General features: G+C 37.0%; 2 protein-coding genes across 2 annotated transcripts in view; one reads left to right on the top strand and one right to left on the bottom strand.

The window, feature by feature from the left end:
• Psmd1 (proteasome 26S subunit, non-ATPase 1) overlaps positions 1 to 24,290 on the top strand; it is a 102,041-nt gene that overhangs the window by 35,175 nt on the left and 42,576 nt on the right. The gene's annotated exons all lie outside the window — the stretch shown is intronic.
• On the bottom strand, positions 6,108 to 22,532 carry Htr2b (5-hydroxytryptamine receptor 2B). The gene is made up of 3 exons (XM_042679020.1): positions 22,121 to 22,532; positions 11,884 to 12,084; positions 6,108 to 7,005 (listed from the first exon to the last, which is right to left on the bottom strand). The coding sequence occupies exons 1-3, from the start codon at positions 22,467 to 22,469 to the stop codon at positions 6,113 to 6,115; spliced, it is 1,443 nt and encodes a 480-aa protein (XP_042534954.1). The 5' UTR covers positions 22,470 to 22,532; the 3' UTR covers positions 6,108 to 6,112.

Raw genomic sequence — 24,290 nt, 5'->3', positions numbered from 1 at the left:
ATTAACTTATCTGACCTTTTCTGCTTGATTCAGACATACACTAGTTATTGCAAATAAGGGAAACCATGGGCTATGTTTCTTTGGGCCTGGCTTACTTCACTTAATATAATTTTTTCCAAGTCTTTCCATTTCCTAACAAATGGGGCAATATCATTCTTTCTGATGGAGGCATAGAATTCCGTTGTGTATATATACCACATTTTCTTGATCCATTCATCTACTGAGGGGCATCTCAAAAGACTCCACATAGAGCTCCCCAATGACCTGTATCCCTATCTAAACAATTTCAGGCAATAATTTCTAACTGCTCTTCCTTTTTTTTTTTTTTTTTGTCTAGTCACCTAAACAACTAAATATCTGTGGGCTATATGTAGATGACTTGTAAGAAACATTAACAGTATGATCTGTTTATCTAAAAAAGAACAATGTCTTGGGTTTAAGAAGCTATTTGAGAAGTAAAACAATTATTTCTATCCATCTTTCATAGTATCCTGCTTACTTTTTAAATTCCAAATAACACCTCCATTACTTATCCTCTTGTGTATATCAGTATTCAATTATGATATGTGTTACAACAGTTTTTTAATTCCAAAGGCTTTTTAATGAAATTAAAAGGTAATAAGCTTTGCCTGAAGGGAAAAACACAAGATCTTAAAGATTAATAAAGCTTATTTTGGCTTGCAGTTGTTCAGATGCTCCTTCCTGGCAGTTGTGTTTAAGAAGGCCTGCTCTAATCTAATCTGCCTGGTTGCCTTTCACTTCACCTCTTTCTAGCTGAGTGACTGTGGACAAGTTACTTAGCCTATTTGAGCTTCTGTTTTCTCATCTGTAAAATGTGTATAATAATAACATTAGAGAATTAGAGAATATTTTTCCTGTTCTAATGACTTTAGAACACTGCCTGACACTAGTCAACACTATGTAAGTGTGGTGGTGCTAGTGGTAAATGTAGAATTTCTTCAGAGTTCTTAGTGCTAACAATTTAGCCTAATGTCAAATACCAGTGCTTCCTTCAGTTAAGATGTTAAAAGTTAAAATACAATGAAGGCAGATTATTTAGCACTATTTGGCCACCGTTGTACATATTATTTGTGATGAGATCATACAATAAAACCAGTTCCTAAAGTTTATATTAGATAAGTCAAGTCCTTACAATCTCTAAAAGAGATTTCTACTCCAGGTTCCCTAGAAGTGAAAATTTGTTGTGAACTGTTGTATAATTCTGCATATACATATGTATTTGTTTATTTATTAAATTGCAAACTCAGGAAGACAGCACTTCAGTATATCTTCATCTGTCTTGAGGGGTTCAGACATTTGCCTTAGGTTTAATTGGGATGATTAGAGTGAGAAAGATATGCACAGTTAACACAGTTAACAAGGCCCAGGTAGGTTTAGAGGTGGTATCTGCTGGTCTGACAGTATGTTTCCTCAGAATTGCTTAGGGAGTCCTTGTTACAGTAAGTCAAAGATGCCTCAAAGCGGTACTGTCCTTTCAAGATGGTCACAAAGTGACTTCATAGTGGTGCCTGATGTTTGCGAGACTGTAGGACTAGCTGGAAAACTTTTACTTTCACATAAACACATTCTCCATTTCTGCCAGGCACTGGTGCTCATGCCTGTAATCCTAGCTACTAAGGAGGCTGAGATCTGAGGATCAGAGTTCAAAGCCAGCCTGGTCAAGAAAGTTGTGAGGCTTTTATCTCCAATAAACCACTCAGAAAACCAGAAGTGGCACTGTGTTCGAGTGATAGAGCACTCGCCTTGAGCTGAAGAGCTGAGGGACCAGAGTTCAAGCCCCACAACAGACCAAAAAAAAAACCCAAAACCCACATTCTCCATTTCAATGCAAAAGTTAGCCTGGTAGGTGTTGGAGTAGCTAATCTACCTGTATGCTTGTATCTGCCACGAGAAGAATTTAGGTAGCCACTAATACAGTGAAAGTAACAGCCAAGTTTATTAGGAAAGGAAGACATTACAATAGACAGAGTGTGAGTCATTTGTGGGTTAAGCATGACCCATACTAAAGTCCATACGAAAGTAAATTAGTTAATAACTTCATAACTAGTTAATACCTTTATAATAACCACAATAAATTGTGGCCCATTTGTTTCAAGTAATAAAACATTTTCTTCCTATTGTGGATAGATATATTGAGAACAGAGCAAAATAGTTGGGATATGCAGGGATGGAGTGCAGTGGTCAAGAGCATGTTTGGCAAAGCCCTGAGATCAAGCACCAGCTATCAAACAATAACAAGAAAAAGAATAGACCAAAAAGAGCTTTATATCATATAGTAAGCTAATAGGTCTTTCCTTAGAACAATTTCTTCAGTGAAGTTATTCAGGCAAATACTAGTTTTCTTCACTGTATCATTTTGTCTACCTACTCACATAGACAACTAGAGACACTTCACTAAGTCCTGTATAGCTAGGATGATAGGTGAGAAACGTCCTACCTGGCTTATTTGTTAAGATGGGATCTCACTAACTTTATGTGCTGGCTGGCCTAGAATCACTATCTTCCCAGTTACCACCTTGCCAGCAGCTGGGATTGCCTGTATCCCCTATCAAGCCCTGCCTGTACTTAGGCTTTTTGTACTGTTGCCATTTTCTGGTTCTTTTATAAAATTTGCCAGTAGATTCCATAATTACATCCTTAAATATGTTTTTTTACTTTATTTTTAAAAATTGATTTACAAGTCATTAGTCTAAAATATTTACATATCTAATAAATTAATATTTATATAAATTATATAATATATCCCTTGAAAACTTACTTTTCTTAATAATAAAAGAAAAACAAATATTTAAAAATCACCAGATAAGAGGAGCATAATTAGCTGTATAGTTACTTTTTTAAATTATTGTTTAACAATTTTAACCAAGTAAACTAAGATTTGAAATGTAAGTTAGCATTACAGAACAGAAAAAGCTTTTTTTCACTCTTGAGGAATTTCCTATTTTTTTTTAAATTGTGAAAATACTGTACAGAGGTGTTACAATTACATGGGCAAGATAATGAGTACATTTCTTATCAAGCATTGTAGCCTCCTCTGTTTCCTCTTCCCATCCCTTCCCATCCTCCCTTCGCCCCCCTACCCAACCCTCCTCCCGCCCCCCCACCAAAGTTGTAAAGTTCATTTTCTACATAACGTTGTACATCTCATTGTTGCAATGGGTCCACCTGTATCCCTATTTAAAGGATTTGTTTTTTCCCTTCCCCTATTTCCTATTATTTTAAAAAGACTATACATTGAACAATGAATCAGTGCTTTACAGAAAGTTAAATAATGAAAAATATGAATCTATTAGGTTTTTGGTACTCTTGAAAAAGTAGAGTATTAAGTATTAGGTGAAAATAAAACAAGTTTTGTTTGAACAGGTTTTGGTTTTTATTTTAAGGAAAAAGAACTAATGGTAACTTCTGTGTACTTAGGTCTAATTAGTCCTATGATAAATTTTTACACATTTTTGCAGCTTATCAGGGATATTTAACTATGTCACAGGCAGAGTTTACCATCACTGTTTCTGTATTTGATCCTATTACAATTGCATAAATATATTCTTATTTTGTAGAGGCAATTGATTTAGCTTTGAGATTGACATCTAAGGTGACCAGTTTCTCACCCTGTTTTTATTTTGATCATTTTTCCATCTTTCTGGTATAAAAATTATTCTGTTCAGAGGAAAAGTGGAAGTCAAGTAAAAGTTAAATAATCCTGTTTTCCTTCCTATCATCATCTAGCTAAGGTGTAACACTTTACCTTTCCCTACTTTTGCTAGAGTCTAGACACAGTTGAAAAACAAAATAAAACAAAATAGTTTCAAATAAAACAAAAATGGTTTGTTATTACCATTTAGAGTGAAGGGATTGGTTTTGTTTTGTTTAGATTTTTTATTGTTGCTGTTATTTGGTTGATTTTCAACTTTTATTGGAAAAACTAATTGGAAAACTAAGTTTTAGTAACTGTATAGTCTTCCAAATGTGCCTTAGCAATTGTTGCTATGTGTGAAGATTCTACTCGTATTTGTCTTTTTTTTTTTTTGTCAGTCGTGGGGCTTGAATTCGGGGCCTGGGTGCTTTCCTTGCACTCTTCAGCTCAAGGCGCCATTTCCAGTTTTCTAGTGGTTAGTTTCCTGCCCGGGCTGGCTGTGGAGTATGGTTCACAGATCTCAGCCCTTGAGTAGCTAGGATTACAGGCTCATATTTTTGTCTTCATTTCCAACTATGCATCGTTTCTCTTGTCAGTGGCTTTATATATCACGTCTGGGAGGTATATCCTGCTACATAGGAAGTTGATGAGCTTGGCAAAACTGTTGTGTTTCTGATTATCAGAATTCATTTCTGTCTTCCTAGCTTATACATAACTAAATTCCCTGTTTCAGCAGCAGATGTCTCCTGTGAACTGTTTTCTGACTTTGCTAATAAGGTTCCTAGCCCATAGCAGTATAGTCAGATCAAGTTGAGGCAATGAGTTGTTTGTGTGCTTACTACTTCTAGGGGGTCTTTCCTTTCTTCCCTCTTCTCCCTCTTTTCCTTTTTCTTCCTCAGGACTTTCCTTTAGCCTGGCTTGCTAAGGGATATTTCTGAGTTCCTTTTCCATAATAATGTTTCTTTAAGGGGTAAAAATTGGAAAAGATTTAGAGATGATCTTGTACTTCTTTTAGAGATGAAGAAAAATAAAAGTGTACAGATTGGAGCCAGGTACTGGTAATTCATGCCTATAATTCTAGGTATTCAGGAGACTTGAGATCTGAAGATAATGTGAGACTCTTATCTCCAATAAACTTCTCAGAAAAAGCCAAAAGTGGTGGGGTGGCTCAAGTGGCAGAGCTTTAACAAAAAACGTGAGCTTTTTTGTTTAAGTAAGCCTTGGACTGGCATGTGCGTGCAGGCACGCGCACACACACACACACACACACACACACACACGAATTAGCTACCATTTACTGATTGCCTACTATGTATTCATCTAATCCTTATAAGAACTGCATAAAATATAGACTGAGAAAACACAAAAACAAACTATGTCATTTCTAAATTAAGTCAGCTATCCTGTAAGTGGCATAGGTTGGTCTCATTCCCAGATCTAACAGTACAAAATGAAATTGTGAAAGAAAATTTTTTGCCTGAAGGTCAGCCTACTCTGGGTAAACATAAGCAGCTGTGATTAGTTTGTGACACCACTTACTCTTTAGGTTCGGAGATTGAGATCCTATACTTCCAGTTTGAGCACATTCACTTAGTACCTTTTAAGTACATAATGTGGTTTAAGTACCCAAGAGGGATTTTTTTCCTACTCCCCCCTCCTCTTCCTCCTCTCTTGACTCCTATCCTTTCCTACCTCCTCCTCTTCTTCTACCTCTCTCCCCTACCTCTAGTGATTAGGGTACCTGGTTTTAGCCATTACGTCCTGTTACTTTGTGTGGCATCTGATTATTCTTCTGCCTATCCCTTCCACCCTTCCTGATTGAAGGGAAGTTATAACTACATTGGACTAAATGGGAATATTGCAAGCACTCTTACTTACATCTACATGTGACCATTTTGTGTGTATTTAGTTTTCACTCTCATTCCTGTCAATTATGTCAGGGGTCAGAGCCATTTTTCTCTGACAAGGGCCATTTGGCTATTTAAAACATAATTTTCGGGCCATACAAAGCTATCAGAACAGATGGCTCATAACAGCCTATGAAAAGAGTGCTGTGTCTGTCCCATCAGGCATCAAATGAGTTTCAACGCTGGACATTGCTCACCTGTCTTACAAGGTTTTTGAAACCTTGAAAACAAGGCTAATGCTTATTTGTTTGACTTCATTTCACTCTTAGCACAACTTTGCACAAAATTTTATAGCATCTTTTAATGGCTGAAATTTATTGATTTAATGTAATTTTATTTCACTTAAAAGCCCTAACGTTTTGACAGAAACTTGTGTTGCTTTTGTTTGTAACCACAAAAGATTATATTTTTCATGAGTTGCCTTGTCCAGATAAAGAAAATTGGCCAATTATAACACATATCTCTTCATTTAAGGAGTTGATTTGATGTATACAGTTCTTTACATAATTCTTACGTCCTGTTCATCACCTTAATCATTATGCATATTCTGCTATACATAACTGACTTGCTCTTCAGTTTTTTCACCTTCATTTTCAGTGAGGAGAAGTGTATCTAGTAGAATGATTGATGAAGACTGAATGGTTGAGTTTCGGAGCCTCATTGGGCTCTGGTACATGGCAGGACTAACCCCATTTCGAATTCCACATTTCATAAAAAATTTAGAGTTCTCTGCCCTTGGATTTCGAAAGTGGATCTTACTGGAGCATTTTCTGAGAGTTCTTACTGACTTCGTGGCCCGGTAATTGCAAGTGATATATCGGCCAAATGCACTCCGAAATGTCTTGTTGAACAGGGTGTAGACCAAAGGATTCACCCCCGAGGAAACATAGCCTATCCACACAAATACCTCCAGGAGCTTCTTGAGAGTAGCCTGGTTGCAGGAATCACACACTGCTAATGTTATATTTGTAATAAAAAAGGGACACCACATAAGTAAAAAGAGGAAAAACACAATTCCAAGGACCTTTGAGGCTCTCTGTTCATTGGAAATGGTTTGTGCTGACTTTCTTCCAACAGAAGACATTCTTCGCATAAGTGTTTCATCACTTGAGTTGGGCAGAGTTTTATCTTTTCGAGAACAATCTATCATTGCTACCTTTTCAGGTGATGAGCAAGGTGTTTCCTCCGTTTGGAAAACAGTGGACACAGTCAGCCATGTTAGACATTGAGGTGGCTTGCTTTTGGCCACGTAGGCTTTCTTCTGTAAGGCCTGGATAGTGAGAAAGTAGGTGATAATCATGATGGTGAGAGGTGTAAAGAAGGCAGCCAGAGAGCCAAAGAGCATGAAATTTCCAAAACGCTCCTTGGTCAGTTCACAGGTGATGTTGTTGGGGTTCAGAATATCAGTTTCTAGTCCTTTAATAGGGACTGGAATGGCAATGCCTAAGGAAAAGGAAACAAGGTAGTGTCATTATTATAACCTCTACTTTAGTTCAGATTTTTACCTGGACCTTTTTTTTTTTTTTTTGGTTGGTCGTGGGGCTTGAACTCTGGGCTTGGGCGCTGTCCCTGCGCTCTTCAGCTCAAGTTTACCGCTTGAACCACAGCACCACTTCCAGACTTGATAACTTTGTACTGACTAATATGTTGTAATTCCTGAGACCCAGAGCGTCGAGTCTGTGGAGACATTGATCAGTGGAGCCTTTGGCAAAGAGAAACTAAGTGAGCAAAATCTGCTGTTTATTAAACAGAGATTGGTTAGTGATTTCAAGTTTACTACAGTGGATGTTTCTCTAAAGGTATATGTCAGTGAAAGAAGGGTATCCTTGTCTGTTCTGAAACAATCTGGTTTATTATCTTTGAGATGCAGTTTTGTTTGTGAATGTCTTTTAATCTTTTCCTTCTGATTTTTTTTTTCAGGGGGTGGGGGTTGGTCGTGGGGCTTAAACTCAGGGCTGGTGCTGTCCCTGAGCTTTTTTACTCAAGGTTAGCATTCTTACCACTTTGAGCTGCAGCACTACTTCCAGTTTTCTGGTGATTTAATTGGAATAAATGTCATGGACTTTCCTATGTGGGCTGATGTTGAACTGCCATCCTCAGATCTCAGACTCTTGAATAGTTAGGATTACAGGCGTGAGCCACTGGCAGGCAACCTTCTGACTTTTTTAGGAAGAAAATAACCTTTAGGGAAGGGGAATGGACCAAACCCATCCTGCAACTCTGTTGTGCATGTGAGGTAAGCATTCTGCTGTTGAGTCATATCCCTAATCTACAAAGCACTCATTTTTATTTACAGCTGGGTGCTGTCCCTCAGCTCTTCAGCTCAAGGTTAGCACTCTACCACTTGAGCTACAGCGCCACTTCTGATGATTTATTGGAGATTAGAGTTTCACGGGGGCTGGGAAGGTGGCTCAGCGGTAGAGCGCTTGCCTTGCATGCATGAGGCCCTGGGTTCGATTCCTCAGCACCACATAGGCAAAAAGAAAAAAAAAATGGAAGTGGCGCTGTGGCTCAAGTGGTAGAGGGCTCGCCTTGAGTTGAAGAGCTGAGGGACAGCACCCAGGCCCAGTGTTCAGGCCCCACGAGCAGACCCCCCCCAAAAAAAGAGTTTCACGGACTTTCCTTCCTGGACTGGCTTTGAACCTCCTTAGTAGTTAGGATTATAGGTGTGAGCCACTGGCACCCAGCTTCATTTTCTATTTTTTTAAATGCTACTTAGTAATTTGAGAGTGTATGAATTGTACAAATTATTTCTAAGATTAGAAGTCCTTTAATAGGAGTTACATGTCAATTTATAATACTTTACTGTGATGTAGGTAAATATGTTAGTCAAGTTGCTTATTCGAAAAATTGATGACAAGAATTATATTGAATATTTCACCTTTAAAATAGCAGATATCATTAAAAACAACTTAACTGCTCTTTTTTTGTGTTGGTTTATGAGTACAAAAGTTCTTCATTGTCTGCAGAGCCTGTGTATGGTGGCTCAAGTGCCCTTGACAAAAGCATTTTCCTCAAACCATTTATAGTGTATGCCATTACTCTTTTCTTTCTCATCTTTACCACCAGAAAGAATATTCTGTATACTTGGCAGCATGCTACAGCTTAAAGGCCAAATACTGTTCACATTGTGTTTTTGTGAAAGCTTTCCTGGAACATAGCCACAGAGATTTTTTTTTTTTTTAATTATCTATTTGTATGAGTGCTTTTGTTCTACAGCAGCGTTGGGTAGCTGTGATAGAAACCATAGACTCTGTAAGCCTAAAGTACTTACTTTCTTGCCCTTTATATAAAAAGTTTACTGATCCCTACTCTACCCTGTTATTTCTAAGTCATCATTCTACTATTCTGCCTCCTTCAGTACTTTGCAGTGCCATTGCCATCACCTTCATGACTTCATCCCGTTGATGACCTTCCGGACTCTTCAATATTTTGTCCTCTGATTATTATTTGCTTTTTTTTTTGCCAGTTGGGGGACTTGAACTTGGCCTTGGCACTGTCTCTCAGCTCTTTAGCTCAAGCTGACGCTCTACCACTTTGAGCAACAGTTCTCCTTCAGTTTTTTGAGTGGTTAATTGGAGATTAAACGTCTCCTGGGACTTCTCTGCCTGGCCTGCCTTCAAACCACAATCCTCATATCTCAGCCTCCTGAGTAGCTAGAATTACAGGTGTGAGCCACCAGCATCCAGCTATTATTTGCATTCTTTTTTTTTTTTTTTTTTTGTCAGTTCTGGGGCTTGAACTCTGGGCCTGGGCACTGTCCCTCCCTCAACTCTTCAGCTCAAGGCTAGCCCTCTACCAATTGAATCACAGCACCATTTCTGGCTTTTTCTGTTTATGTGGTGTTGAGGAATTGAAAGGCCTCATGCATGCAAGGCAAGCAATCTACCACTGAGCCACCTTCCCAGCCCTATTATTTACATTCTTGAACCACCTAACTCAATCCACTAGATATGATCCTGTATCAGAAGGCATGAACTCTGATCTTTCCCTTTTTGTCTTGTTACACTACAGTGATGGAGTGTTCTCTTTAACTGACCATTGGTCTATCTGTCCTTTGTTTTCATATTCTAAGCATGTTATTAATTAATTAACCTATTTATTTATTTTTGTCAGTCATAGGTCTTGAACTCTGGGCCTGGGCACTGTCTATCAGCTCTTCAGCTCAAGGCTAGTGCTCTACCACTTGAGCCACTGTGCCACTTCGGGTTTTCTGAGTGGTTTATTGGAGATAAGAATCTCACAGAGTTTCCTGCCCTAGCTGGCTTTGAACTGCGATCCTCAGATCTCAGCCTTCTGAGTAGCTAGGATTACAGGCATGAGCCAAGCTACTGGGCTCTAAGGTCATACTTATTAAGGCTATCTACTTTGTTTGTAGTAAGTTTTGAGTTTTCACTGTTACTTTTAGCATTAATCTCTGCTTTTAAAACATATATTTAACTATGATCTAAGTATTATCTAGGTGTTTTAACCCATTGTATGCTGCTATAACACAGTTACCACCTGGGTAGTTAATAATGAACTAATTCAATTGGCTTATGGTTATGAAGGCTAAGAAGTCCAAGATCCAGGGGCCATATCTTAATTCTTCGTTTATAAGGATGAACCCACTCCATCAGTGACAACTTTAACCCATTAGCACACAGCCCTCCTGACCTCATCGCCTCTAAGTCCCACCTCTCAACCTTGTTGCTTAAGCTTCCAACACATGAAGTTTGGGAGGTTCGTTAAAGCACAGCGCTAGAATAATTAATTAAATTCAAAAAGAAAGAAAGTAAGTAAAAACTCTCCTTGACACTTCACAGAACTGTTATCTGCATTTTGCTTTTCAAAAGTACTAAATTGTGATTGGTTCTACAAAATAAAATGATAAAGTAAAAAAATGTCATTGCCCTTTGCTTTGGTGCAAAAAAGCTATATGAGTCCTTATGCCAATTACTTGTGACCTCTAGATTCCTTTTTTCTTTTATTAGTGGTTCTGGGGCTGAACTCAGGGTCTCTGCCATTTGAGTTAATCTTTAGCCTTTCTTTATTCTTACTTACAAATGAAATGGATTTGTGTGAGCTGAACCTATACCATAGCTGGTACTGAGCTTGCCTAATAGGAACTAGGCAGAGCAGTCATTTGGAGTGAATGACTAGATTTTCTTCATCCACTTCAAATTTGATTATCTCCATTATCTCCCATCTTGGGGTGAGGAAGGTACTGTTTGGTACTATCAGTTAGCCTCTGCCTGTTAAACTGGTCTTTCAATGTTTATGAATCTCTTCATTCTGAAAAGATTTTTTCTTAACCCTAGTTTTTTTTTTTTTCTCATGAAAAGTAGCAGCATTCCTTGCTTTTACCTCCAAATTTTTCAAAAGAAGTTTGGCTGTTAGTAGCATTTTAGGAACATAAAGGTGAATTTCTGTGTTTTCTTGCTATTTTTTTTTTTTTTTTTTACCATGTTCTTACTCTGGTTTGGGAGAAATACTATCTTTCCTTTAACATTTTAAATTTTTTAATGTTTTTTCCCCTTCATTTTTTTAAACTAGGAAGATGTGAATTTGCAATCAGATCATTGTATTTGTTGTATTGATAAGTAATTTGACTTTCTGACATTATTGTAAGAGCTTTGAGCAATGTAAACTATACTTTATGTAAAGGTATGATTGATAGCTACTATCTTTGAGGATTAAAATGAGAATGGGGCATAAAACAATTTGGAAGAATGGTAATTTATTTCTATAAGTCATTTCTGAACATCAGTTTAATACATTCTCTGCATCTAAACATTTGAACATTTAAGACTTTTGACAGCTTTTATTTAATATGTATATATTAATATAGGAAAATTGGCTTCCTAGGCAAATTTATGATCTTTGCAAAATACTTACAAAATATTTTGGTTTGTTGGGTGGTTTTTTTTTTTCTTTGTCTTTTCCTTTTTATTTATTTTTTTAGTACAGATGAAGATACATCTCTTTTTGTTATGTTCATGTAACTATGGGACTCATCAAGCTAGGTAGGCCTTAATTTTCTATTGATAAACATGGTGACTTTTTTCTCTTAGCTTTTTTGCATATCAAAATTAAAGTGGGATGATAGTATAATAAACACTGAAATTGGTTCTAAGAACATGAACCTTAATATTATTTCTTTTCAGTTATTACTGATAGAATGGTGTAGAAGCTTTCTGTGACATAGCACTAGTATATTAATATAAACTGTCTTACTATTTCATTCTGAAGAGTTTCCTGCACTACCACAACTGGCAATCTCCTAGTCAAAAGAAACTAAAGGCTATGCACTCTACCCACAGCCTGGCATTCCCCACATACCTATTGAAATTAACCACACCACTGTAATCTTGATGAATGCAGTAGCTCGGGAGTTATATTGATTGGCCTGGATTGGCTTTTTGATGGCGATATAACGATCCACTGAAATGGCACAGAGGTGCATGATGGATGCAGTTGAAAAGAGAACATCAAGAAATAACCAGGCAGGACACAGAACAAGTGGAAGGGGCCACATAGCCTCTGAAAGAGAGAAAAATAAACACAGTTCCGCTTGCAGAATGACAGTCTTCAATTTAAGCTTTAAAAACAAAAAAGAAACAATAATACATATTTTTATAACCTTTTTCATTTATTCATCTGAAGTTTTATGTCATCTCTATAAGACAATATTTAACTTTAGGTCCTAGAGACAATAATATCAATATGGTATTCCAGAGCATGATACTTTTTAAAGACATTTTCTCAGTGAGTAGTATAGTGTTTTCAATACTATTTGACCTTTGCTATTTTGTGGATTCCTTTTGTTTACCTTTTAAAAATTTAGGCAATGTTATAACTGGAACCTAACTTTACTATTCAAATAAAATTTATTTTTAATTTGATAATTGTATGAAAATAGGACATTTTACCATATGGAGGAAGCATATATCATAAAGTGTATTAGAATGCACATGTCCATGAGGCTGCTAGTTAGGCTCACTAATAGCAGTAACTTCCAATATGATTTTAATTTAGAGCAAACTCTTGTTTGGTTAAAATAATTGAGTGTAGTGATGGTTTATCTTTTGACAGAAATAGTTCTTGAATAGAGATTATAGGAATGGCTTAAGGTTATTCTGAAGGAAATGCATTGTTATTCTCTTACATTCCATCATTCACTCTAAGAACTAGAGATGTAATCAGCATCTTGGGTAGAGTAATACTTAAGTTATTTAACTCTAATAACTACTCTAATAACTATTTCTGTTGTATTTTAGAAATATTTGTTCAAATTTAGATTTGGATGTGATGGTTTTTACAGAGCTTTTCAATAAATTTACTTCCACAAGTGTCCATATCCTTTTGGATTTAATAAATTATACACTGTATATTCCCACTACAAACATGTTTCCACTTTTAAAACCACTAAACTTTATTTTAGAATTCCCCTGGAATATTTCAGTTAAAATCCATATTACCAAAAGATATACCATGCATACGAGATTATCTCAGTCAATTTTATGGTTTGATTGTTGTATGTCCACTGGTATAATTTAAACTGTGTTTTTTCTGCACTTGCCTTTGCCAATATATCTCACTTTGACCTGTCCAAAGTGATGAGGGAATTGAAGGAAAACCAAGATAACCATTGTAGAATAACACCTAGCTGTGAACTATTTATATTTAATGAGCTTATAGATAGAGATTAGAAACCCAGACCATGATTTAGGAAAAGATTTTTTAGATGGTCCTAAATATAGTATTTTCAGGAGTCTAATAGGGTTTCAGGGAAATAGCTTCAGGCTGTACACTGGTCTTGATCTGTATTCAGAGAAAGACCAGAGGAATGCTGGCTGGTAATCCTAGCTATACAAGAAGCTGAGATACGAGGACTGAGATTCAAAACCAGCCTGGGCAGAAAAATTCTCAGGACTCTATCTCCAGTTAACCAGCAAAATGGGAGACTGAAGTTTTGGCTCAAGTCGTAGAGTGTCAGTAATAAGCAGAAAAGGCTGAATGAGAGTTCAAGCTCTGGCAAAAAAAAAGAAGGAAAAGAAAAAGATAAGGATACTGATAATACTAAGGATTTCAAAAGGCAAGTATAAGTTGTTGTATAAGTGCATGCTCTCTCTAGCATCTTTTAAAATGATGTGCTAATAACTCCTGGCTATTTAGCTATTCTAATCATGGATTATGCTTTTGAAAATTAAAGTCTGGAAAATTCTGGTCATAAATCTTGTAGCCAGGAACAGGAAGTTAGTTACAAGAGAATTCATACAAAAAGTGTGTGTCTTTGGAATTTTACTATCTGACCTGTATGTTCCTAAATGTGGGCTAAGCTGGAAAGCTTTCCAGTGCTGATTTGATTGAGTCTATGAAGCCTTGTAAGCCCTGCTTCCTGACAGAATACATTAAGAAAGAGTGAGAGGATAAGGATTACTAAGACTAGCACAGATCTTTAAGATTCCTAATTTCATAAGATACACGAGAAACTAATAAGGCTATACAACCTGTGGGAACTTTCCATAAAACAAAAAGGGGGTAGGATGTGGTACATGCCAGCAATGCTAGCACTATAAAAGCCAAAGCAGGATAGTGTGAATAAAAGGCTTCTAAAATTACCTAATGTAATAAGTTCAGGTAATTTGTGAGTTAGACTAAGTAAAAATAGTTCTTGACATTTTTATAAATAGACTATTCCTGGTTCTTATATTTTAATTCTTAAACTGTTTTCAAGTTAGTATTTGGTAGGCATAAACAGAAAAGCTTCCGTTTATAGAGTAACTGAATATTGGTATGGTGTTGATAGGTTATGACAGTTTAGCTATTCCAAACTTTCACAGTTACTTTTCTTACAAGTTTTAGTTTGTCTGAAAATTTATAATTATGTTTATTTGTTATAATGTGTTATATCCAACCGGTGTCCCAGATCACTTGGACATAATCTAAAATTGAAATAATAAAGTGAAATAGCTATGGACTTAAATTTTTTTTAAAAAGCATCAAGTGCCAGGCACTGGTGGCTCAAGCCTGTCATCCTAGCTACTCAGGAGGCTGAGATCTGAGGATGACAGTTCAAAGACAGCCCGGGCAGGAAAGTCCGTGAGACTCATATCCAGTAAACCACTAGAAAACCGGAAGTGGCACTGTGGCTCAAGTGGTAGAGTGCTTGCCTTGAGCTGAAGAGCTGAGGGAAAGTGCCCAGGCCCAGAGTTCAAGCCTCATGACTGACCAAAAAGAAAAAAAATTAAAAAATATATATATCAAGAAAGTGAACTATTGGGGCTGGGAAGGAGGCTCAGTGGTAGAGTGCTTGCCTTGCATGCCTGAGACCCTGGGTTCGATTTCTCAGTACCACATAAGCAAAAAGAAAAAAGCTGGAAGTGGTGCTGTGGCTCAAGTTGTAGAGTGCTAGCCTTGAGCTGAAGAGCTGAGGGACAGTGCCCAGGCCCAGAGTTCAGGCCCCACAACCAGACCAAAAAAGTAAGAAAGAAAGAAAGAAAGTGAACTATATAACTTGTGAGTAAATATGGGAAGGAGGGGAGGGATGACACTGTACAAAAAAATATACTCACCTGACTTATGAAATGTAATCCTTCTGTACATCACCTTTATAGCAACAGTAGAAGACTTTTAAAAATGTATTGAGTTATTTCAGGGAAATAAATTATCAGGAATGTGGAGTAAATGCTACTATTCTGCCCCTCATAAAAACTAAGAGAGAAAGGAGAGCATATCTAAATTATTGGATTTGTTTTCTCACAAAAAGAAGGCATAAGGCCATGGTTAGGGGCTGGGAAGGTGGCTCAGTGGTAGAGCACTTGCCTTGCATGCCTGAGGCCCTGGGTTCGATTCCTCAGCACCACATAAGCAAAAAGAAAAAAGCCGGAAGTGGCGCTGTGGCTCAAGTGGTAGAGTGCTAGCCTTGAGCTGAAGAGCTGAGGGACAGCGCCCAGGCCCAGAGTTCAGGCCCCACGACCAGACCCAAAAAAAAAAAAGGCTGTGGATAGAACTTAGTTTCTCACAAATGCTAGGCAAACACTCTACCAATGAGTCACATTGCCCACAAATTCCATAGCACAATTTTTTTGTTATTCAAAATGATAGCTACACTTTAAATATCATCATACGTAAGGTGCGGTAGAATTGTTATTTGGTCATACTACAAGTTTCTAGTTCCTGAAGTTCTACTTTATAGGCATAAGTGTAGGTCTGGTACCTTCCTTAGTCAATTCAAGGATTGTAAAAGTACTTGACACCCAGTGTTCTTACCACTTAATATGAAATAAAGTTAACTGGAAAAAAAAAAGAATTCGGTCCTGTCCTTGCAAAAGCAATTTTATATCTCTCGTTAGATGGAGTTACCATATAAACGTTGGCTCTATATGCCAAATATGATTTTTGGCTGGTAGGATTTCTCATATATGTGTGAGGAAACAATAGAGGTTGAGAGTATGAATTCTAGAGTTCGAGGTTCCCAGCATATCTCTGCCACTTACTCTGTGATCTTAAACAGTTTAGTTTTTCCTCTGTTCTGTGTCATCTATAAAATGGGCCAGTAATACCTCTCTTAGAGCACTGCTATACAGTGTTTCTAAAGGTCAAGAAATTTAATAAAATAATTCATATGTATTAAGAATAATGTATGGCATAGAAAAGGCATAAAGGTGAGTTGTCTTTACTGTTACTTGATAGAAACTAGTCAGCTAACCTAACCTTAAGAACAGTGCTACTCAGAAGCAATCCAACTCATCAGTATAAAGTATATTTGTCTTGCTGTGTATTATAGCAAGAATGCAGTTCATCTGGTTGAACTAAAAGCTATACTGCAAGGAGCAGAGAGTGAGAGGTGAACATATTTATCTCTGTTTACTTTTGAATTGTTTTTCATGAAAATGTCTTTTATTAAAATTGAATTTTGACTACTATTTATTATGACATGGAAACAATCATTTGTATTTTCTTTTTTTTTTTGTCGGTTGTGGGGCTTGAACTCTGGGCCTGGGCGCTGTCCCTCAGCTCTTCAGCTCAAGGCGAGCGCTCTACCACTTGAGCTACAGCGCCACTTCCGGTTTTCTGGTGGTTTATTGGAGATAGGAGTCTCACGGTCTCTCCTGCCCGGGCTGGCTTTGAACCACGATCCTCAGATCTCAGCCTCCTGAGTAGCTAGGATTACAGGCGTGAGCCACCAGCGCCCGGCTAATCATTTGTATTTCTTTTGGGCTTTGCTTGGGTTTTTGTTGGAGAATGATGTTTGCTTTCTTTTTCATTCAAAAGTCTAATTTTTTGTAAATACCAGACTCCATATTTTGCCTAATCTTGAACTGGAAAACTACTCTTTAGCTAGGCTTTTATTTTTTACTTTTTTTGTTTGTTTGTTTTTAGTTGCTTTTGGGACTTGAATTCAGAGCCTGGACGCTGTCCCTGAGCCTTCTCACTCCAGGCTAGTGCTCTGTCACCATAGTGCCACTTCCCAGGCTTTTATTTTGGAAAGCCAAGTTACATCATTTGTTCAGAAAATAATTAGAATTAGTCTGTAAGCCAAGAGCATAATATAACTTCCCAGTTGAGGAATTGAAAAACTTCCTTAAAATCCATTCCAAAAGGCCAGGTGCTGATGGCTCACATCTGTTATCCTAACTGTTCAGGAGGCTTAGAACGGAGGATCATGGTATGGGGCCAACCTGGATGGGAATGACCATGAAACTCTTATCTCCAATTAACCACCATAAAGCCGGAAGTAGAGCTATAGCTCAAGAGGTAGAGCACTAGCCTTGAGCACAAAAGCTCAGGGAATGTGCTCAGGCCCTGAATGTAAGCTCCAGGACTGACATTAAAAGGTAACTCTAAGAAAGCTGTGTGTACGGGTTCACAGAGGTGCATAGTTTATATTGGAGCAGGACAAGTCCTAAACACCTTTTATGTTTAAAAAGGCATTGTTTTTCAAATACTTTTTTTCCTTTTTTTATTTTGATGGCAGTACTAGGCCTTGTACTTGCTACAGTGTACTCTACCACTCCCAGCCCATCAAGGAGAATTTTTGAAAGGACTTGGTTCAGTGCTTAAATTGTTATAAGGGGTTGGGAAGGTGGCTCAGTGGTAGAGTGCTTGCCTTGCATGCATGAGGCCCTGGGTTCTATTCCTCAGCACCACATAAGCAAAAAGAAAAAAAAAAAGCCAGAAATGGCGCGGTGGATCAAGTGGTAGATTGCTACCTTTGAGCTGAAGTGCTGAAGGACAGTGCCCAGGCCCAGAGTTCAGGACCAACAACCGGATCCCCCCCCAAAAAATTGTTATAGTTTCTGACTTATTTTGTTGTTCTATGAGACACTGTGGGGATAGTTGTCTCTAATGTTTTAAATGGTTTAGCAATTAATATTTAATGAAAATTGTTCATTGGTTTTTTTAAGTTTCTACTTTCTAAAAGGAAATGCTTTTCATTGCCTTGCTCTCCCATTTCAGAATTGGATAGAGCAGCATTTCACTGTATAAATGCATCGCTTGGCTTTTTCGTTTACTTGTTATACATTTCTGGTCAGACTTACATCTCAACTAAATCATGTTCAGTTTGCACACTGTAATAATACCTACCAATTATTAATGTGTGTAATGTACTGGGCTCTGCCTGACAATCTCTTGTACAGTTTAAGATGGATGTAGTATACCCATTTGAGCTATTAAATGTTTGTCTCCGCCAGCCCAGGATTGAAATTTGGTTCAAGAGCCCAGCTTTTAGCCATTTCACATACTATTTTCTACGGAAAACTGTTGAGTACATTGAGTACGTTGAGTACATATCATGAGGTAGGGATATGAGTAATAGATGACCAAATGCCATATTTTCTTTATTTATGTTTTAACCAATTACATAACAAGAGAGGTTCTTAATATGAACACTATCTTTTTATATCAAAATTTTATATATTGTTTTTGTCCTATTCAAATATTGCTTTTTTCCCTCCCACCTGCTTCAATATTTCTATTAGAGGGACTATCCGGTTCTATGTTATAAGCTGCTGAAGTGTGATGGATTTTAGCAGTTGCACACCAGGACAGTTTAAAAAATAATAAAAAACAAAAAAAAGTCCAGTGCTCCCAGAGAGGGAAAGGTGGCAGAAAAGTTGAACTAGCACACACAACTTACTTGAAGATAGTGTGTCCGATGATCATAATTAGATATTAGACATATTAGATAATAAACAGATGAACAACTGAATAAAATATCCCTCAATGTAAGGGCATGAGAACCTGGTTTTTTAACTGCTTGCTGACTTCTTTCCCCCTTCCCCTTCACATTTAATTTTAGTAAAATACTAGCTGATAGAAAGTTTTGAGTTGCTTTTATTGAATGTCTCTGAGATAGTTAACATCACCCATATGATAGTTAATCTCATTTGTAGGCCTTGGGAGTTCTGAAGGCTATCCCTATGTTTAGAGAGAGATATACAAAGACTATATCTGCCATTTAAAGATAGGAGAAATTCTTGTCAATTTAGAAGTCTTAGTATTTATCATTATGTGACAAAAGACCATAAAAGGATCTTACCATGTGAAGTCGGATTGCTATTTGTAGTATACATAGTTTACAGTTTATGAATATGTTCTCTGATGCTTTCAGAGGGAAACATGCATTTCCTCATACTTTTTCATATAGAAATAGAATTATGTTTTAAGTAATGAATGAAATGTGTTTTAAGTAGTGGTTAAGGCCTCATGTTAGTTTAACTTCATTGTATGATATAATTACTGATAATAAAAAGTTTTGAGGATTTTGCAAGAATTTATAAAAGATATTTGAAAGGATGCATTCAAGATATAACTAAAACATTCCAATTACTTTATATTAAAATTTTGGTTTTCTGCCAACTTCTGAGAATAATTTGGACAACAATTCTAGGGATAAATTTTTTTTTTCTTAGCTGTTAGAATACATAGGATTATCTTTGTTCTTTAACTTTATTTTGCACCTCCCTTTAGTACTATAGAACTTTGTCTTTCTAGGATTCTTTTTTTTTTTTTTTTGGTCATGGGGCTTGAACTCTGGGCTTGGGCACTGTCCTTGTGCTCTTCAGCATTCAGCTCAAGGTGAGTGCTCTACCACTTGAGCCACAGCACCACTTCTGGTTTTCTAGCGGTTTATTGGAGATAAACGAACTTTCCTGTCCTTTCCTGCCCGGGCTGGCTTTGAACCGTGATCCTCAGATCTCAGCCTCCTGAGTAGCTAGGATTACAGGCGTGAGCCCCAGGCCCCGGCTTAGGATTCTAATCTTAGCAATTAGTTGATAATTTAAGTATCTACCATAGTATTTGGTATTTGGTAGGTATTTGGTATTTATGGACTCAGGATTTCAAAGTTAAAATCTACTTCTGCATTACTCACTCAGTTATTCATCATAGCATATTAGTTGAATTTTGTAATAGTATGAAATAAGCACTTTGACATTTTCTGTATACCTTGTATATTACTGTTGGTGGCGTATGGGTTTTTACAAGTACCCACATACCACTACATAATCTTTACTTTATTTCTTTTAAACTTTTCAGAATTAAGTTACTTAAATTCCCCATTAGAATATTTCCAGGGTTATATGTTACATTAAACTATTCAGAGGATTACAAATTTGTAAGAGGAACTGTCATAGATAAAGACAATACTAATAACTAGAACATCTTATTAAAGCAGAGAGCCTCGTTTATTTTGGCTTGACCTGTCACGGAATTTTCTTGATTTACTTGAAGCCTGGGTAAATGTTGATTTATTATAGAAAGTTTAAACCCTTCACCTTTATATTTTATCTGGGAGAACCAGTACTTAGTTTCAGGTATATTTCTATTATTATAAAAATAGTTGGGGGCTGGGAAGGTGGCTCAGTGGTAGAGCGCTTGCCTTACATGCATTAGGCCCTGGGTTCCATTCCTCAGCACCACATAAAAAAGGGGGGGCAAAAAGCCGGAAGTGGCACTGTGGCTCAAGTGGTAGAGTGCTAGCCTTGAGCTGAAGAGCTGAGGGACAGAGCCCAGGCCCAGAGTTCCGGCCCCACGACCAGACCCAAAATGAAAAATAGTTGAAATAACAGTTTTCTTTACTTTAAAATAAATTTTACTCCTGTAACCTAGTGTTTATTCTCACCATAAGTATAATTCTTAGAAACCATATTGCTACAGATCATCCTTTTTCTTAAATGATTTATGAATGGAATATCAATTTGTACCAAATGTTAAGTTAAATATCCTTTTAATGCTGACTTTGAGACAGGAGCCCTCATAATTCATCAACACATTTGTTTTGTGTTTATCTAAATTTTATAACTAGAGATGATATGAATAATTTAGAAGCTATGTCTGTATTAATATCATTACTTTAATATCAAACTACTTTTTTTTTTGCTAGTCCTGAGGCTTGAACTCAGGACCTGAGCACTGTCCTGAGCTTCTTTTGCTCAAAGCTCGTATTCTACCACTTGAGACACAGAGCCACTTCCAGCCTTTTCTTTTCTTTTTTTTCCGTTTCTTTTCTTTTCTTTTTTTTTTGTCAGTCGTGGGACTTGAACTCTGGGCTTGGGCACTGTTTCTGTGCTCTTCAGTTCAAGGTGAGTGCTCTACCGCTTGAACTACAACAACACTTCGGTTTTCTAGTGGTTTATTGGAGATAAGAGTCTCATGGACTTTACTGCCCAGGCTGGCTTTGAACTGTGATCCTCAGATCTCAGCCTCCTGAGTAGCTAGGATTATAGGTATGAGCCACAGGCACCCGGCTTCCAGCCTTTTCTGTTTATGTGGTACTGAGGAATTGAACCCAGGGCTTCATGCATGCTCGACACTTACTCTACCACTAAGCCACATTTCCAGCCCTCAAACTACTTTTTTTATTATTACAATAACTAGAGCTTTGGTCCACTTTTTTCTTAAGAGGTCTATCAAGAACACATATGGCCAGCCATAAAAAAAAAATGAAACAGATGCATCATCTCTTAGGACACTGAACCAGTCCATTTCCTTTAGCATCTAAACTTGCTTTTAACACCACACATGGAAAGTTTGTGTTCCATTTCAAAATACAAAAATTGCAAAAAGTGTAACAAGAATTTTTATAATAATACCAAACTTAAATTGGAGCTTAGTTATTCATAGTAGGATTTAGTAATTATTTGGTGACTCAAAGACCTAATTATTAGTAATTAATCCAGTACATACCTGTTCCACAATTGACCTAGTTATTGATTGCTTTCTTAAGAGAAATGGAGTTGGGAAGATAGAAAATTTAAGGTATTGAATCTATTCCTTTTAAATTTTAGATAAAGCAGGCAGAATTTATGAATATTGCTAACTTAAATGGCCTGTTCGATTTTATTAGGTAGTTGAAGAGAGTAAAATTGTTCCCAGTGTTATTTTTTTTTTGTCTTTTAAATTATCAACCATAGAAAATGATGAAAAATACAGAACTTTTACCTGCTGTATCTTCAGTTCCAATCCATCTTTTATTCCAAAGAATATAAAAATCAAATGGGATCCAGTTCACTAATGGTATTTACTAATAGTTTAATGGTTTGGTGGCAAAAGAAAGGGAAATACTTACCAAACATTATTGTCAAGAGGGCAATTGGCATCACAAACAATCCAACCAGTAAGTCAGCCACTGCCAAGGACATCAGAAAGTAGTTGGTAGCGTACTGCAGCTTTTTCTCCAGTGAAACAGCCATGATGACCAGGGTGTTCCCGCCCACTGTTGGAATTATCACCAGCAGGATCAGAAGAGCCGCCCAGTTCAGTTTTTTTCCCTGTTCCTCACCAAGCGCTTTCATTTCCTCTGGCATTGAATCCGTCTGTAATCCAGACTGGTTAGAAGAAATCAAGTGATCAAATATACTCTGAAAAACATGCTCAGGAATTGTGCTTTGTTCCGACATTCTGGAAGAGATTGCCATTTTCTGTTTTTCTGCAATTCAATCCAATTCCAGACAGTGCTTAGCATAGTCAGTAGATAGGTTGGTCATCTGCTTTTTGAAGGCATCGTCCTCATGCCAAACACACGAAACCAGAATTGACTTGCTTTCTTTAAAAAAATTTAACATTCTCTAAGATGAAGAGCGTACACACATCTCTCTGTGTTTGTAGGTAAGAACTTCAAGTTTTGGTATTTTCTAGAAGCCAGAGTTTCAGAACGCTCAGTCTCTTGCTGTAGTTTATCTGGTTTGATTTGAATGGCAGAGTTCCCCCTAGGTACAGATATGTAAATTGCATTATTTTCCAAAAATACTGAAAACACTAGCCCTTCATAGTAGCTCCAATGTGTATTTGTGACGATGCAGCCAATTCCCACAGTTAATGAAAGAGGAGATATGTTGACTTTTCAGTGATTATAAGATACTAGATGTTTACTGATTCTTATTTTGTCTTTACTTTAGAAAATGTACAGAAGAATAGAAAAAAACCAACAAAGCAAAAAAACCAACAAAGTTCTGAATAGAACTTTGTGTACACACTTGGTCTAACCTAGAAAGACACTAAGTCTCCCCAGCTAATTTAAATGCCATTTTTGTAATGCATTTTTGAACCCCTTCAGTTTGAGAGAGCATAAAAATAGATATTCCTAGGAGCTAAATAATTGCTTTTAGTAATTTCATTTGTCATAGCATGTTTCAAAAAGTATTTCGAAAATTTTAGCTACCAAATATGCTAAATTTGAATTAATTCTTTTTTTGTTTGAGTACTATTTTTTTCCTTATCATTTCTGGTTTTATTGGGAAGTAAGGGAGGCTAAAAGAAAGAATAAGCCATTTTTTAATTAAATTTACAGATCTCATGTTTAAAAAAATCTGCTCTTAACATTTGTAAATTCTAAACTACTACATAGAAATAAAAGATTTTGTAAGCAGAATTCTTCAAGATTAAAAAGCAAACCACAAACCATTTATATAGTTCCCTGTATGTCCTTTCGACACTTACCTCTCATTTGCTTGTGGCTTTCCTTTTCCAAGCAAGTTGTCCTTGGATTTATTCAGTGGCTCCGCTTGCTGCTGTCACTGAAATCCTCCTCCATTGACTTACACTGAGCATCCGCATCCAGCACTGGCGCTTGCAAGCAGTGAAACAAGTGTGTTGTATAGCTGCAAGCATGCCAGAGAGGCTATTTCCTCTTTGATACATCATTTTTAGATCATAGCAGCACTCATTACGATTCATAAAACCACCCGGTTAAGTGTGTTACACCAGTTCATGACCATTATTCAAGTTATGTTCTTACGAGCTCTTTTATATGTCGGACTGTAATAAACTGTTATTTTAGCTTATGTTAGTTTCGTTTCAGATTAAGCGTGGGCTGTTTTTCCTGCTTGAGGGGGGAAAAAAGATATAATCTAGAAATTTTGGAGCTTTTATTTTGTGAACATTCTGCCCTGTTAGCCATGCAGTGATTTTCACAGTTCTACTTTCTAGCAGTGAAACAAGGTTCTCACCCAGCCTTGTGCCTTTGCTGTGGGGTATAGTTAATATGCCGTGGTCACAACCTTATATAGAAGAGCACAAAAAGATGTGAATTATACATATATACACAGGTTTTGGCACTAACTTTGTCCCTGCTCATTTTTAAACAGCTTCTGAGTTTGGGGGTAGGTTCACAGCTTTTTTCGTAGATTTTACATTGAGGAAAGTGTATAATCTGGGATGAAAATATACTTCTTACTTATTTCGGAAAATTGATGTATAAATCTTAACAGGCTATTTTCTCTAAACTATAAAACTAGCTT

Source organism: Dipodomys spectabilis, unplaced genomic scaffold, assembly GCF_019054845.1.
Source record: "Dipodomys spectabilis isolate Male_0828 unplaced genomic scaffold, ASM1905484v1 ptg000051l, whole genome shotgun sequence".
Lineage (NCBI taxonomy): Eukaryota > Metazoa > Chordata > Mammalia > Rodentia > Heteromyidae > Dipodomys > Dipodomys spectabilis.
This window is presented reverse-complemented; position numbering and strand designations above follow the sequence as displayed.

Excerpts from the sequence above, each read along its gene's own strand:
- Htr2b (XM_042679020.1), bottom strand. The coding sequence starts at position 22,469 with ATGGCAATCTCTTCCAGAATGTCGGAACAAAGCACAATTCCTGAGCAT. Across the intron at positions 12,085-22,120 it reads CCTCTTGACAATAATGTTTG|AGGCTATGTGGCCCCTTCCA; the intron begins GTAAGTATTTCC and ends TCTCTCTTTCAG. Across the intron at positions 7,006-11,883 it reads GGTGTGGTTAATTTCAATAG|GCATTGCCATTCCAGTCCCT; the intron begins GTATGTGGGGAA and ends CCTTTTCCTTAG.